This window comes from Seriola lalandi, unplaced genomic scaffold (assembly GCF_002814215.2).
Source record: "Seriola lalandi dorsalis isolate HSWRI2012SDOR001 ecotype SW California unplaced genomic scaffold, Sedor1 jcf7180002054267, whole genome shotgun sequence".
Lineage (NCBI taxonomy): Eukaryota > Metazoa > Chordata > Actinopteri > Carangiformes > Carangidae > Seriola > Seriola lalandi.
In genome coordinates, this window is record NW_019524820.1 from 321,274 (window position 1) to 335,846 (window position 14,573).

The 14,573-nt window shown below is 38.4% G+C and overlaps 1 protein-coding gene across 3 annotated transcripts in view; it reads left to right on the forward strand.

The window, feature by feature from the left end:
* Nucleotides 1-6,181: 6,181 nt before the first annotated feature.
* Nucleotides 6,182-14,573, forward strand: part of LOC111654261 (guanine nucleotide-binding protein G(q) subunit alpha) — a 32,009-nt gene continuing 23,617 nt past the window's right edge. The window contains exon 1 of one of the 3 annotated variants that reach the window (XM_087173686.1): nt 6,182-7,425. In XM_087173686.1, coding sequence (XP_087029812.1) covers nt 7,290-7,425 — 136 coding nt within the window. In that variant the 5' untranslated portion in view covers nt 6,182-7,289. The remainder of the gene's footprint in view (nt 7,426-14,573) is intronic. The other 2 variants (XM_023405205.2, XM_023405204.2) reach the window with 2 other exon arrangements.

A 14,573-nucleotide genomic window follows, 5' to 3' on the forward strand; every position in this document is an offset into this window, starting at 1 on the left:
GCATTCTTAACATTTGTAATGATACTTGTACTTAACCTGAGTTGTTCCTTTTTATGCTTACATCAGTACATTTATCTAACATCTATTTTGACTATGTTTATCAAATTGTAAGATGGGCTATAATGCCAACTGAGTTTACTTTTAAATGAATTACTTACTTGTAACAGAGCATTAGAAAAGAATAGGTTACAAGCCATTAAATGGTCTAAAAGTAGTCCACTCATAATTCATAAAACATTTTTATACATTTCTTGTTTAAAACAGAGAGAGTCTGACCTCCATCTTTAATTCACATATTTCGTGGTTTTGTATGAGGCTGCAGCAAAACATGGTCACAAAAACAGCATTATTTTGAAGGGCCAATACCGGAAAATGACTTTATACAATTCAGTTTTGTTTGAGCAGAATGAATGAGAGCGGTGCGCTACGGATAAAGTTTCGGCTGCGGTAGAGGTTGACTGCTTCATGTTTCAGCTGAGCTCAAGTGAAATCACGGCCACAGTTAAGTTCAACTGAATTATTACTAGTAGGTCTACTATTTAATAGTAAAAAATTAAAATTGTCCTTAGCGTAGGCTGTATTTGTAATCTTTATTAGTCGATGTCAACCCAAAATATTTAGTTACCTTATGTCATGAAAAGTATAATTATTGGCTACTAGAAAACATGCGAGCAACAATGAGTGTATATTATACCCTCGTGGCAAAATGTGGTGATGGAAATATCAGTGATTTTTCAGAGTGCAGCGGGTCATCCGGTTTTTACGAGCGTACAACAGGTATTTTGTCACTCCTCCCCGACTGGATGTCAGTCTTTTGTCTCGGCCGGCAGAACCGGTTTGTTCAGACTTTCATGGTCTCACATATTGAGATCACCTGAGTTCTGCATTACCATGGGAACAAGGTGAGGTGAAAGAGGTGTGTACGTATGGAGGGGTCTTGTTAGTTAATTGTATAAAGGTTTAATACAAACCTTCCTGTACAGTGTAATTACTACTTTTCACGCGATGAACATTATTTTACAGAGGTCCATACAACAGCCCTTTACAAAGCGTTTTAGAATTTGTGTGTGTGTGTGTCTTTGATAGTGATATATATATATATATATATATATATATTACAAAACAAATATTATATATATAGTACAAAACACAAGTATAAATTCAAATACATTTTTATACATGAATTTATGCGTTTCCCATTTTATGTTTGTGATGCTTTACTGTGTTTAGAGCCACATGCAAATATATGTTTATTATTATTTTATTATTTTTAAATGTATGCTCTTTAATGAATGATAAGTTATTATTACAGTATTATAGTTAGTAGTATTTTTTCATTAATTTGATCACAATACATCCATTTTGTTCTATGAAATCAACATTGCATCACAATTGTCTTTGATGACAATATGTCAAGATGAAACTGGTGTATTGAAAAAAAGAAATTCAGAGTGGAAGCGGGAAAGAGAAGGACACAAGAAAAGTAAAGAAAGACTAGGTTAAAACATAGAAAGAAAGAAAGAAAGAGACAGAGCAGTGGGGAATCCTGCATAGTAAATGGGCGTGGACTGACTAACAGAAAATCACCTGCCACATCCTTCCAGTAACAGGGCGTTAGACGTCTGCAGTGTTCACCCGCCGGCAGAGGTGAAGCTGAATTATTTCTAGATGAAACCTTACATACAGCCACAGTGGCTGAGAGACCAGAAAGGAAGAGGAGCGTGAGGAGACTTTGTCCCCTGTCACTGGCTGCTGTGGGAAACAGAGGATGATCAATAATTAATCTGACAACAGCCATCAGACATTGAGACACACAGGAGACGATGGAGCGCGGCAGGCTGTGTCCTTTCATGTAAACATGACTTCAAACAACAGATTAACACACATGAAAAATACAAAATGTTGTTCTGCTGTAAAGAGTTCTTGAATATTATTGTTTGGAGAATGAACAAAGAACCCTCACCTAAAAATGCCAAGTAGAAAATTTAACAAGGGGAATGAAAAATCCCTGTGCTGAACCCCCTGCACATCCTGCGTTCTTTTTAGCTCCATCTTCAACAAAAACTGTTTGACTGAACGTTACACATTTTTGTGATTTTTCCATTTGAAGTCAGACAGGTTAAGGTCAACTGTACAAGACTGCAGAAATTATCATTTTTGATTTCATTACTTAACACTATATAAAAGTGTTTTTGTTGGTCATGCCAGTTAACAGATCGTTCAAAAGAGACTGAATAAAGTTGTTAGTCACTTCAGTGGGTGGAAGCTTGTGGCATGAGTTTCCGCCCTGGGAGGTGTGGGCAGGCAGGTCAGGCTGTAATCTCATGTGTCATGTTTAAAGATTTTCCTGGTCATACCAAACATACCAACTATGCCTTTGTTGACATCTAAAGAACTTTGTTCTTTCAGGTTACAGTATGTGTCTTTGCCATTTGAGCTACAGAAGATTAACAAGAAACTAAGATAAGATCAGAAAAAGATAACAAAGCCTTTATTTATCCCACACCAGGGAAATTCGCTTGTTACAGCAGGAAAGGAGACCGAGGTAGAAGAAGTATAACAATAGAATAAAGTAGAAAAATAACAACTCGATCATAAATAAGAAGGTATTTACATAAGCACTTGCATTTGTAGAGATGTTTACAAAGATATTTACATAACTGGCAGACACTTAGCCAACTTTAAACTTGAATGTATTTTTTTCCTTAAATCTAATCATTGAAGTGGTTAAGGGGACTTGATCTCTGTATTTCCGGCCGCCACACCCCACAGACTAATGTACTCCATTTGAATAAATTTAAGCGATTTAGGTTAGAAATGTCCTGTTTTTTAAAAAAATAAAAGGAAGAGATTCTGTTACAGCTCAAACACAGAGAGCACTTCTTTGTGTAAAAAATATTAACTAAGTTTCTATAGCGGTGTTTTATTGAACCTCACTCTTGCGACTACATCACATGTCCACAAGGTGTCACTTGGCTCAACAACATTGCCTGCTGGCTCATTCACATTACAGAGACATGACAGAGTTGTAATGTTATTACCACTGGGATGATGATGGCAGTGAACACCTAAGAAATAATATGCTTTTTGCTTTGTCACCATCATAATCATCATCATCGTCATCCTCTGCCTTATTCTCAGTGCAATAGTAAAGTTGACTGAAATCACTGGAGCGATGGAAAGTTACATCAGTGCACAGTTTTGAGGTACTTGGGCTTGATTGTTTCCATTTTCTGCTACTTCACACTTCCATTTCGCTATATTCATTTGTCATCTGTCAGCGGTGGAAGATTAAGATTTTATACAAAAAATATGATGCAATTTTACAGATTAAACTTCCAGTATATAATATAGTAAAAATTTGACTTCACCTTCACCAGCAACATTAAAATGCTGCTTTATGTTAATGGCTCAATAATGATTAGGATTTTTGAAATGGAGCGGCCAAGTTGGGGCTGAGTGTTGTATTATGAAGTTGGCAATTCTTTTTTTTAAATTTTTTTGCATTTTTTGTTTCTTGAACTTAGTTAGACACCCAAAGTTCCTGCTGTGCAGAGAGGCCACAAATTGGCCTTTTCGATTGGATCGATGTAATATGTGACACAATATAATGTCCCATACAGAAATGTAATATATGACATATATGCCCCTTTATCAAGACAGATGTTGCCATATATATATTATTATCACATATATAAATCTTCTGGATATATGAAGATATACACTAAGTATCAAACATATATGAAATACCCATAGTAAAATGCAAGTTTATCAAAACAAAATACTTACATACTTATATACATATATATAAATATATTATTTTACATCATATGTATATATATGGAAATGCAATACATGTACATATATTACATTTGTGTATGGGGTATATAATGATGCTTTTGCTGCTTAATGCCCATTTTACTGACAATACTTAGTAGTAGTTTTACATTTTGGTATTACTGTTTTTACTCATGTAAAGGGTCTGAATACTTCCACTGTCTATGGATCAAAACATGGATGAATATTTTTTCACAAATTGAACACAAAGTGCATTTCCCAAACTGATTTTATAATCCTCCAAATTATTACTTAATTAAAGCTTAACCACATCAAAACACATTATGCTGAGCTTATCAAGCATGATACATCATAACAGACCAAACTACCCAACAGTATAATAAAGTAGCTGAAATGAGATGAAATAAATCACCAATAAAAATGATATTATACAAGAAATATAAAACTATTACCCACTAAAAAGGATTATCATGCACGATTATCATTTTTACTTTGACATTTGAGCACATTTTGCTGATAACAGTATATTTTACTTGAAATTTTTTACTCAAAACCAGACAAAAGTTGTAGATGTCCAGCTGATCATAACTGAGGTTACACAGCTACACCCAGGTGCTACATGAACAAGGGTCATGACATCTATGAAAAAGGGGAACAACTGTTAAATACTGTAAGTGATGGGCACAGTGTTTCTTTTACTCGATCCTGCATCGTACGTGTCACATTACAAAGTAAATAAGAGACTTTCTGTTTTGTTATACCAGCTGGAAAACATGAGACACTTTACTCCTATCATCCATAAAGCAAGTAGACACCCTTTGGGTGTGTTTTGCTAATTTGGGGCAAGAAATGTTGTGACAACTGTTGTGTTTCTGACATAAAAAATCAGATCTATTACTTGAGTAAAAGTACTAATACTACAATATAAAAATATCCGATTACAGGTGCATGACATGGATATCCTAAAAGTACATAAGTGTTATCTAAAAGTAGCAACTCATTCCATAGAAATTGTTGCTTGTGAGTGACGTATATTATTTCTGATGCACAAATGTGTTCATACCATTATTGTGTATCCCGTAGCGGTGGCTGGTTTGAGCAATTATACAAACTCTGGTATTGAAGTCTATATGTTCCCTCCATATAGTCACAAGATGAATCCAAGGGTAGTGAGATGAAACTGGGGCAAGAATGAATGAGAAAGTAATTTACATGACACAAATTGTTTTTCATTTTAGGGCTTTTCTTGAATTATTTCTGTTATTATAAAATTTTAAATAAATTTTACCTCTCTGGGCCTCAGAGGTTATTTAAAGGAAACCAACTGATAAGTTTGGATGGGAAATATGGTGGAAATGACAAGAACTCGTAGACATCTGAAACACGACAAGGACACACAACTAAACACTGCTTTTTGGAGAAGCGAGTTTGGGACAGAAAGGTCGCTGGTCGAGGACCTGCACCAGCAGGAAGACGTGGTTGGGGGGAGTGAATGAACTGCGCTTTCCCCTCCCTCAACATCTGGTGGAAGTGCCCTCGAGCAGAGCACCTAACGACCCCAGGTGGATGGGTTAAATGCAGAGGTCAAGTTTCTTGTGTGTGTAAACATACTTGGAAAAATAAAAGATGAACTTAATCCTGCTGTCATAAAAATGTAGTTGAGTAAAAAGTATTATACTTCCGTCTGAAATGTGGTGTATTAGACGTATAAAGCAGCACAAAATGGAAATAATAAAGTAAAGTACCAGTACCTCAAAACTGACAAAGCCTTTTTTAATGAGTCACAAGCCAAACAGGTTGGAAACCATTGGTTTAAAGCTTATTGTAAATTAAGTCATTTTAATGTAAAATCTTAATCTGAAAAGTAACTATTGTAGGCCTTACCATAACTGTCAGATGTAGAGGAGTAAGAAGTAGAGATTTCCCTCTGAAATGTAGTGGAGTAAAGATATAAAGTCATATCATAAAATGGAGAAAAACAAATAAAGAACGGCCTACTTTAAATTGTAGGCTACTTAAGCCCAGCACTAGAAGAAATGTAGGCTACTTAGTTTCTTTCCACCACTGCTTGTTTGCCTAGTTTCAGGTGTGAACTCGAGAAGCTCTTGCAGGCAGCAGCAGAGACGAAGAAAAACAAGCAGCTCTGGAGACAGTCAGGATGAGCGTACAGTGAGGGGATGTGCAGGTCTTTGACAGGAGATGGGCGTTGCCCGTCCAGTCAAATGTCAGCAGCTTTCGCCGACACGCCTCCAAAAGGAAGACTTCAGCTCAAGCAAACTTGGGAGGTTAACCATCCAGGAAACGTCCCTCCTCAGACGCCTACAAGCTCTGTTTTCATTCGCTCTGCATCCGTCAATCAATTCTCTTCCAAGCGACGTCAGCAGCAGCGCCACACCGGGGCTGAGGAGTGGGTGACGAGGAGCGGTCACCACCACCAGGAAAAAATACCAGGAGCCATAAAATGCACGGACTACAGGGGTCCATTTGACTGTCAGTAAGACGTTTTCGTACTTTGAGGGTTTGGTCCTGGCGAGGTCTTTGGAGAACTCGAGTTTAATGCGATGGAGGTCCTCTGTCAGGCCGAGCTTTCTGGTTTTTAGCCAGTCGGCTGCAAATCCAGGGATGCCTAGCTGAGCTAACCTAGCCAGCTAACAATTAGCCTGTCCATTTAGCTATCCTGGTCACTGGAGCCTCGGTCTGCGAGAGGATACCTGCTCTGAGGACAAATTGTGAAGCGGTAGTTTCATTGCGGCTGTTACAAGGCTTATTGTTCGTCGATTGCTGCAGACGCTGGGAAAGCCTTTCTGTTTGTTTAGTGGATGGACAGTTTGACGGGCGCTCATTGTCACTGCGCGGGCGTACGGTGTTGGTTTCGGGGCGGCTAGGCTTGCGCTCGGCCGGGCAACCAGCGGAGGGATTGTTCAAATGTGGCAGTGGCAGCCAATTGTGTCCCGCTGTCTCTGGGACCGAAGTTGGTAGCTTAAAATTAAAAACCGTATTTTCGATGAGTGTTATTCTCACGGGATATCTAGCTACGCGGGAAAGGGATTAAAAAGTGTTGGCACGCTGAAAATTCATCAACTTGTCACAATAGCTTGGTTGTAACATTAGCTGCGTTTAGCTTATAAACTAATATTAGCTTTCTTGAAAGAACATCAAATAAAATGGTTATTTACACCTTCGCTATTAATGTAAGATGTTTGCAGACGTGTTGCATTGCAAATTTTCTGTGATCAGCTGTCAGTCCTTGTAGCCTAAGGATTTACACAAGACTTTGACTAAGCTGTCAAATATTTGACACTTGACAGCAGTTTTACCATCAACAAGGAAGGCCAGATTCTGCTGCAAGCCTATCAAGCTCGGTTATCGGTGTCTGGAAATAACTTGCTGTAAAACGGACTGTTGCTCAGAGTGGGTTTAATTTATTTGATACTTTGTGTGAGGTGTAGCCCGGCGCCCCTTGTCAGACGGGCTTTTCAGCTCATGCGGTGATGACTTTAGACTCCATGATGGCTTGTTGCCTGAGTGAGGAGGCGAAGGAGTCCAAACGAATCAACGCTGAGATCGAGAAACAACTCCGACGAGACAAGAGAGATGCAAGAAGGGAGCTGAAGCTTCTTCTGCTGGGTAAGCCTGCATGGTCTGTAAAGGTTTCACATACTGTCTCAGGCTGGTGTGGCTGGAGACTAGTACTTGATCTCTACCTCTGACACACACACACACACACACACACACACACACGCAAAGCTAGCTTTGATTGTACTGTATAGACTTCACATGCAAAACACTGCACCCACAATTGCCCAAGACCCATCGCCCTGATCACCACAGGATTTGCCTGTGATGTGATAAGGGAAATCAAGATGTGGTTCAGGTGGTGTTTCCAGCCCGATGGGAGCTAGTAGTGGGAGAGCTAAGAGCACCCATGAATTTAAATACGCTTCTTAAGATATATATACATTTGAATGTATAAAATTTACCCAACCATTCTACATATATGTGCTGGTTTTCTCAAAGCTACCATAGCTGTCAATCTTTGGTCACAGAATTTAACAGGAGAGATTATTATTATGCCTTTGCTGCAACTCACAGTACACAAATATAATGTGTTTTTTATGGCTTAGAGACACCTGAGTAGTCTCTTGCTGTAAATGAAGACTTTTGTTAAAAGTTACAGATATCTGTGTTGTGTCCTCTGAATTTAAAAGTGTTGATATTTGTTTGTTGTGAGTAAAAACCATTTGTCTTATTCTGAATTATGTAAATTGTAAAGTGTGACTTTGGTTAAGAAACGTCATTCACAACCAGCTGTTAGCAGTTCCCACTTATTAACACCTTTCCTTTAGTTGTGTTCCACTTTCCTGTAGTTGTATCTGACTGTAAAACAGGGCTTAAATGATGAACAAGAGTTGGTTTTTAATTAAGTCTGCTACAAGGGAGACAGTGCTCTCTTGGAGTCTGGTCTAGAGAAGGCCTCCACTGAGGTGGCCTACTCTGGGAAATAACTGTTCTCCTGATAATAGGCTGTGCCATTCACAGTCTAATTTTTATGTTTAAGGAAGAGTAGCGGAGCCATTGAGCATTTTTTTAAATTTAATATTACAATGACAGAAAAGGCTGTTCTTTTGTGAATTTCACGCTACAGTGAGCTAAAAGTTTAGGTTTAGCTACAGAACAGTGTCACTAGGATTGGCAGGGATTCAGTAACATGCTAAATGACACTTCAGCAACTCTGTGGTTTGTTGTCACAGGTGACTGAATTCACACTTCCTGGTTTTAAGGATGATCTCACCTATAGCTTCCAACACTGTAAGAAGTAGCAGCTTACAACAAATGACTGTTTTTTGTCTCTGTTCTGAAACAGTTCCTATTTATGAGTTGTACTATCTCTGCCAGAACCTCACGGGAGCTGCACTTGTTGAATGCTGATAGAATGATTATTGTTATAGCTTTAGTGTCAATGATATAAAATGTTAAGATTTTATTAGCAATTAGACTAGTGGATGCATATTTATCTCAGAATATGACCAGAATAGCTTTCCAGAAAGATCCATTGAGAAACCCTCTAGCTACAATAAAATAGTCAAGTGGATGCCTGTGGAACAACAACTAGTCTGGAGGTGGGATAGAACAAAACAAGATCTCCATTCACGCTTCATGCATTTTGGATGGATTCGACAGCTTGAGAGGGATCTCTTCAAGATGCAAACTTCCAACTTTAATTACATCAGTAAGTGATATGTGGGAGCTGAAATGACAAATAAATGCCTCAGAAATTAGCTGTCATTCTCCCCCTCTTATTAAAGCAACAGGAACAAAGTGGTCATCGTCATACGGAAGATGTTTTAAAACTTGTTTATCTGATGCTAGCTTGTGAGTATGAACAAAATATTTGTCTCACTTGTAATTCACAAATGCGTCTTATCAGTGAGGTTTTTTTAGTTAATGGATAGTTGCTGGCTATATAGCTAGGCTGTATTGTAATTAAACTGCCAAAGTGCACAGGTCATTTTTATTGCCTCAGGTGCCCTCAGGACCCTCTGGACTGGAGTGAGACAAACCATAATTTACATGTAGTGAAATGATGGTGACAAATTCCCAAATCCCATGGTGACATTTTCACAGATCTGTTTTATTCGACCAACACTCCAAACCTGAAAAATATTCAGTTCGCTATCATAAAAGACCACAAAACCAGAAAAGTTTGGCAAAAAAAATGGCTCAAATCAAATAATGGATTATCAAAATAGTTGGAGATTAATTTTAAGTCAATCAGCTTATAGTTGCAGATCTACTCAAATCATATTTGGATTTCCAGACATAAGGCACTTGAAATGACAATTTGAAATGGGGCCTTTTGATTAGAGGATTGTTAGGTACTTCTACTGTCGAGTTGATACTGGATTTTTGAGGCCCATACCAATATTGCTTGAGATTAATCACATTTGGTGGTGAATCAGTGGCCTCCTTTACACAGAATGTTGGACGTGGGAATGTTGCACCTTTACTCTGCCACGAAGAATAAAAGTATGAAGATGGAAAGGGGGGATGGGTGCACGCGCATTGTTGTTCCGCTTTTAAGCCGGCAGCGGAGGTAGGAAGTAATAGTCTTATTGTCGTCTGTGATCCGGGATGGTGGGACAGACAGCGATACTGTCACTGGCATGTTATCTAAAATCACACATTGGGATGGCAATGTACTGGCTTTGTTTGGTTCAGTGTAAACAAGCCAAGGCTACATACTGGGGGGTCTTTTTTAACGTCAATAGAGCGGGATCTCTATTTAAAAGGGGCTAGTTGGACTGGGTTTTGAATATTGCTAACCACACCAATGTCTGAGTCTCCAAGACCTCAATTGTCAGTTTGAGTAGAGTTGTCCAGCTATATTTATGCAAAGTAACAAATGTGAAATAACAGGTATCAAACGGTCGGGAATCTGTTGATATTTTTTTGTGTATTATGACGTCTCTGTCGACGCACTGATTCTCCGCTTATGGAATTAAAGGTTCCAAGTCTTTTGGCCTTGCTTGTGTGTTAATGGTTGGCATCACACAAAAGGCATCTGTTGGTTCAGTTGGCCAACATATTGCCAAACATTGATTAGAATATAAAAGTGTTGTTGGCAGAGAAACATTGTTATTGTCCTGCTTTTCATGCTCACAGATGAGATGCTGTAAATGTGATTCATTCAATGAGATGGATTTGGAAGAGATCCCTTTTCTGTCCTCGCAACCCAAATTTTTTGATGAAAATGTTAAAGCACTAATTGCAGAAGCCATTTTTTGTTTTAAAATGTGGTGGGAGTTAGCTGTCACATTATTTAGGCTTGTGTCAAAAGGATGTAAACACTGTCTAGCTGCAGAGTGAGTTATAGTGCGCTCTGGTTGTCTCACTTTATTTGGAACTCATTATGGACCTCTTTGATTCTGTTACAGGCCTTCACACTTGATGTAGCTTTTTATTGTGTTTTTGGCTGCATATGTCTCGGGCTTAAGTCTTTTATCTGCAGTTGCTTGTGACTTCTTAAATTCAGTGTTGATTTCATATTTTTATCACTGATTGGGGGAAAAAAAACTTTGGCAAAGTTTTTGTTGTTTGCTTACCAGTGTTGCTGGTAGATCATAAAACACTATAGCTGTAACCAAATATATCAGTTTTCAGCTTGAAATGCTCAAGCTTGGTATTGCTCTGACTCACATTAGTTGATTATGCTGTTCTGAACTACATAAGAAGCTCAAAAACTTTTTATTTAAATGTAGTGGTTATACTGTAGTTGTTTGAAGTTTGGTTTGAAGCAGTGTGAAATGCTTCTATGCTATCTATAAGGAGCATTGGTGGTTTTGTCTGATGTTTTAAGCAGCTGCATTTATTCCAGCTGTTTATCAGCAACAGGCTAGCTTTCCTCGATGGTGTGGTTAGCTAATGCAATGGTAGTCATGCAGGCTGAGGAAGAGTCAGGGTCAGAGGAGTGCTCTGCCTTCTGCTCTGTAGCTAATGAAAGCCACAAGTAATTAAATGTCTACAGCCGGAGCCCAAGGAGCTGCAGTAACGACACCAGTTTGTGAGCTTTCTGCAGTAAATAGGAGCGGAACAGTTATAGTCATTTGCATATATTTTTTAAAGTGCTGATGTCAACTTTTACATTATTTTCACTAACCGAAATTATCAGATGAACACGGAAGAATGTAGAGTATCTGATGATGAGTTAGCTTCCTGTTCACTAGCTAGGGTCAGACAGTTATCAGAAATAAGCGTCATTTCCCCTTGATCTTGAATTTGATCATTTACTATAAAAATTGCCTTTTTCTTTATGACAAAATATTCGCATATTTTTGTGATATATTTTTCTCAGGACTATGATGTACCAACTTATATATTTTATATTATAGCAAGAAATTTAACCACATATCAATGAGAAAGGTTTTTGTTTTGTGTAAACAAATTGAGCTGGTATGTTGTAACAACTATAAAGATATGTCATAAAAGTACCTTGTTAAAATGAGAACAAAGGATAGTATTGGAGACAGAAAGTTTATGTTACGCATTTTAGCAGTGTGCAAACAGTGACTTGTGACAGTGAGACACTTCTATGTAGATCTACTGTTGACTGAAGGTTAAGTCAATTATATGGATGGAAAAACCTGTAAAACGTGTACTAATGTGTACTGATGCAATGCTCCACAAGTGTGACATATTTTTTTTCTAATGTTTATATGGTAAAACATGTTTCATAGCAGGCAAATCAGGAACATTTGACTAACTCCTTAAACACAAATACACCAATCAGCAACATTGGTGTATACTATTGTTCTAAAACTGTCTTGATTAATGCATTTTACAAGCTTTATAAGAGGAGGTGCCACCTCTCCCTGCTTCTTACTAAATCCAAAACTGTACGTTCAGCATTGTGTATGTTTGAGGCCAAATTGCTGACAAATAAATGATTGTCTCATAATTTTATATTCTTAAAGGTCAAATCTTGGGTAACCAGACAAATGTAGTCCGCAGCAGGAGAGGTGTGTTGCCTTACGTCAAATAAAGACCACCTTTTGCTAATGTCGGAGGATTTATAACAAAAACACAAACTCCAATATTCCCTCTCTTTTAGCTCTACAAACTCCAGAGAGGAAAATTCTGGCTGTTTTTCTGCTAAATGTTCCACTGTATTCACCAGCAATTCACTAACTTTGCCTGTCTGCTGTTTGGTTTTGAGCAGGTAGTGTACAGTGGGGTTTGACACTGTAGAGAGTGAATGAAAATAGTGAAATTGCAGGTTAGACAGCTGAACCATGTGCAGAAAGATGCTACAAAGCTCTTTTAGAGCTGAGGAGAAGCGCGGAGTCAGGTCATAGGAACTGTGGGTTCAACTGTGGGAATTGGCACCCCCCCCCCCTTTCATATGCAAGTTGTCACATGGCCCAATTTTAATATAAAAAACATTCAATACAATATTCAATACGCTTGAATGTAACAATGAAAAAAAAAAAAAGGTCTACTCTTGTAACTACCCTATGATAGACAGCCCAGTGTCAGCTGGGTATGGCTCCAGGATGATGATAAGCGGTATGGGTGATGGATGGATGGATGGATCTCATAACTAAGCTTTTGCTCTCAGTCAGATCAATACCGTTTGCTTCATATTCGAGATTCAAGATACAAATATATAGGAATTTGAGTCATTTTTTATAATTACAGCATACCTTTTCCAATGAATTTTTATTTCATCAAGTGCATAGAAAAACAGTTTAAGGAAGGATGGTGGTTGCACAACTCTGCAGCAACCACCTAAGAAAAATATGAAGCTTGGAGCAAAAATAGAATCTAAAACTTTGATCTAATTTTGTCATTCACCCTCTCAAACATAGTTACCTGGATTCAGTTTCTTCTCGTGTACTGGCTGCTTGTGTGGGCCGTAAACACGGCGTTCGTCATGTGAAAGCTCCCCATGAGGAACGGTAGAAAAAGAGGGCACCTAGCAGCGGTTATGAGCAAGATTCAAATCCACGACATCAGGAGCACATTCTGTACACCTGAATGAGCTAAGGCACTAGGCACAGGATATTTACTTGAACTCGTAATTGAAATGGGAGTCAGGATACAGTATATACACACACGCACGCACACTGAGCACACACTTCATCTGTCAATGTGCACAGCGCTCAAACAGGTTGGTAGTTTCTGGGTTAATGAGTGTTTGTTTTTTGGCAACACCCAAGGATGTCTCATGCATGGAGCCTACCTACGCCTATTATGGTTTCTTTTAGTAAGTCTTACAGTAAGCCAAACAGATAAGCCCTCTATTAGCCATATTTATTTGGATCCCTGTTAGCTGCTGCCAAGGTAACGACGGCCATGGCTGGCTTCTGTAGAAATAACAAAATTTCAGACAATACAGATGAACAACCCACACACACAGTGTTAAAATAACCCAAAAGAGATTTGTGAGAGCTTGTGTACGTACAGTAGCATCATGGGTCATCATTAGGGCTGCCCTGTGCTATCCCAGCTATCCTCACAGGCACAATAGCAATGCTGAAGGCAGAGTTGGCAGATGCCTTTCTGTATCCTTACTCCCACAGCTGTATGTCTACCAGCACTGACTGACTCTCAGCCAAGGTTGATAATGCTAATCATCACCCACGTGAGCTTATTACCCAGAAATCTCAAATTGCTAGACTCGTACAGCCTGGCCTGGCTCTCTGGTGTGACCAAAACAACTAAGTGCCAGTTATTTTAGCCAATATCATATTGTTTATATCGAAATACTTACTGTTCTGTTCCACCTTGCAGTAAATTGTGACTAAACAGATCAAACCCTTTCAACCAGTTATCCTGCCCGTACGTCACGGCTATCAGTGGGATACTGAATACATTTTCATTACGCTGCTTAATAAATCACAGCCAGGACATCTATTTATTTCTTGACCCAATGTAACTTGTGTGGCACCTTTTTCCAGTCAACAGGAAGCATTGCCAGCCATTGGTGGTCTAACATTGCATTGATTGTGTTGGGCATCAGGTGTTTATAGTTGTCATCCAGTGTATTGTTGAAATTACTAGTTCGTTAAAAGATAAGTCAATTAAAAGAAAATGAATCAGTGATAATAGATTATTATTGTTATTATTATTATTAAGTGTTAAAAAAAACACAATTTGCTTGTTTTCAGCAGCTGAAATTTTAGGATTTGCTGCTTTTCACTGTGTCATATCAATCTGATGGGAATAGATTAGGTTTTTCTCTGTTGGTAAGACAAAATAAACTAAAAAACTGAAGA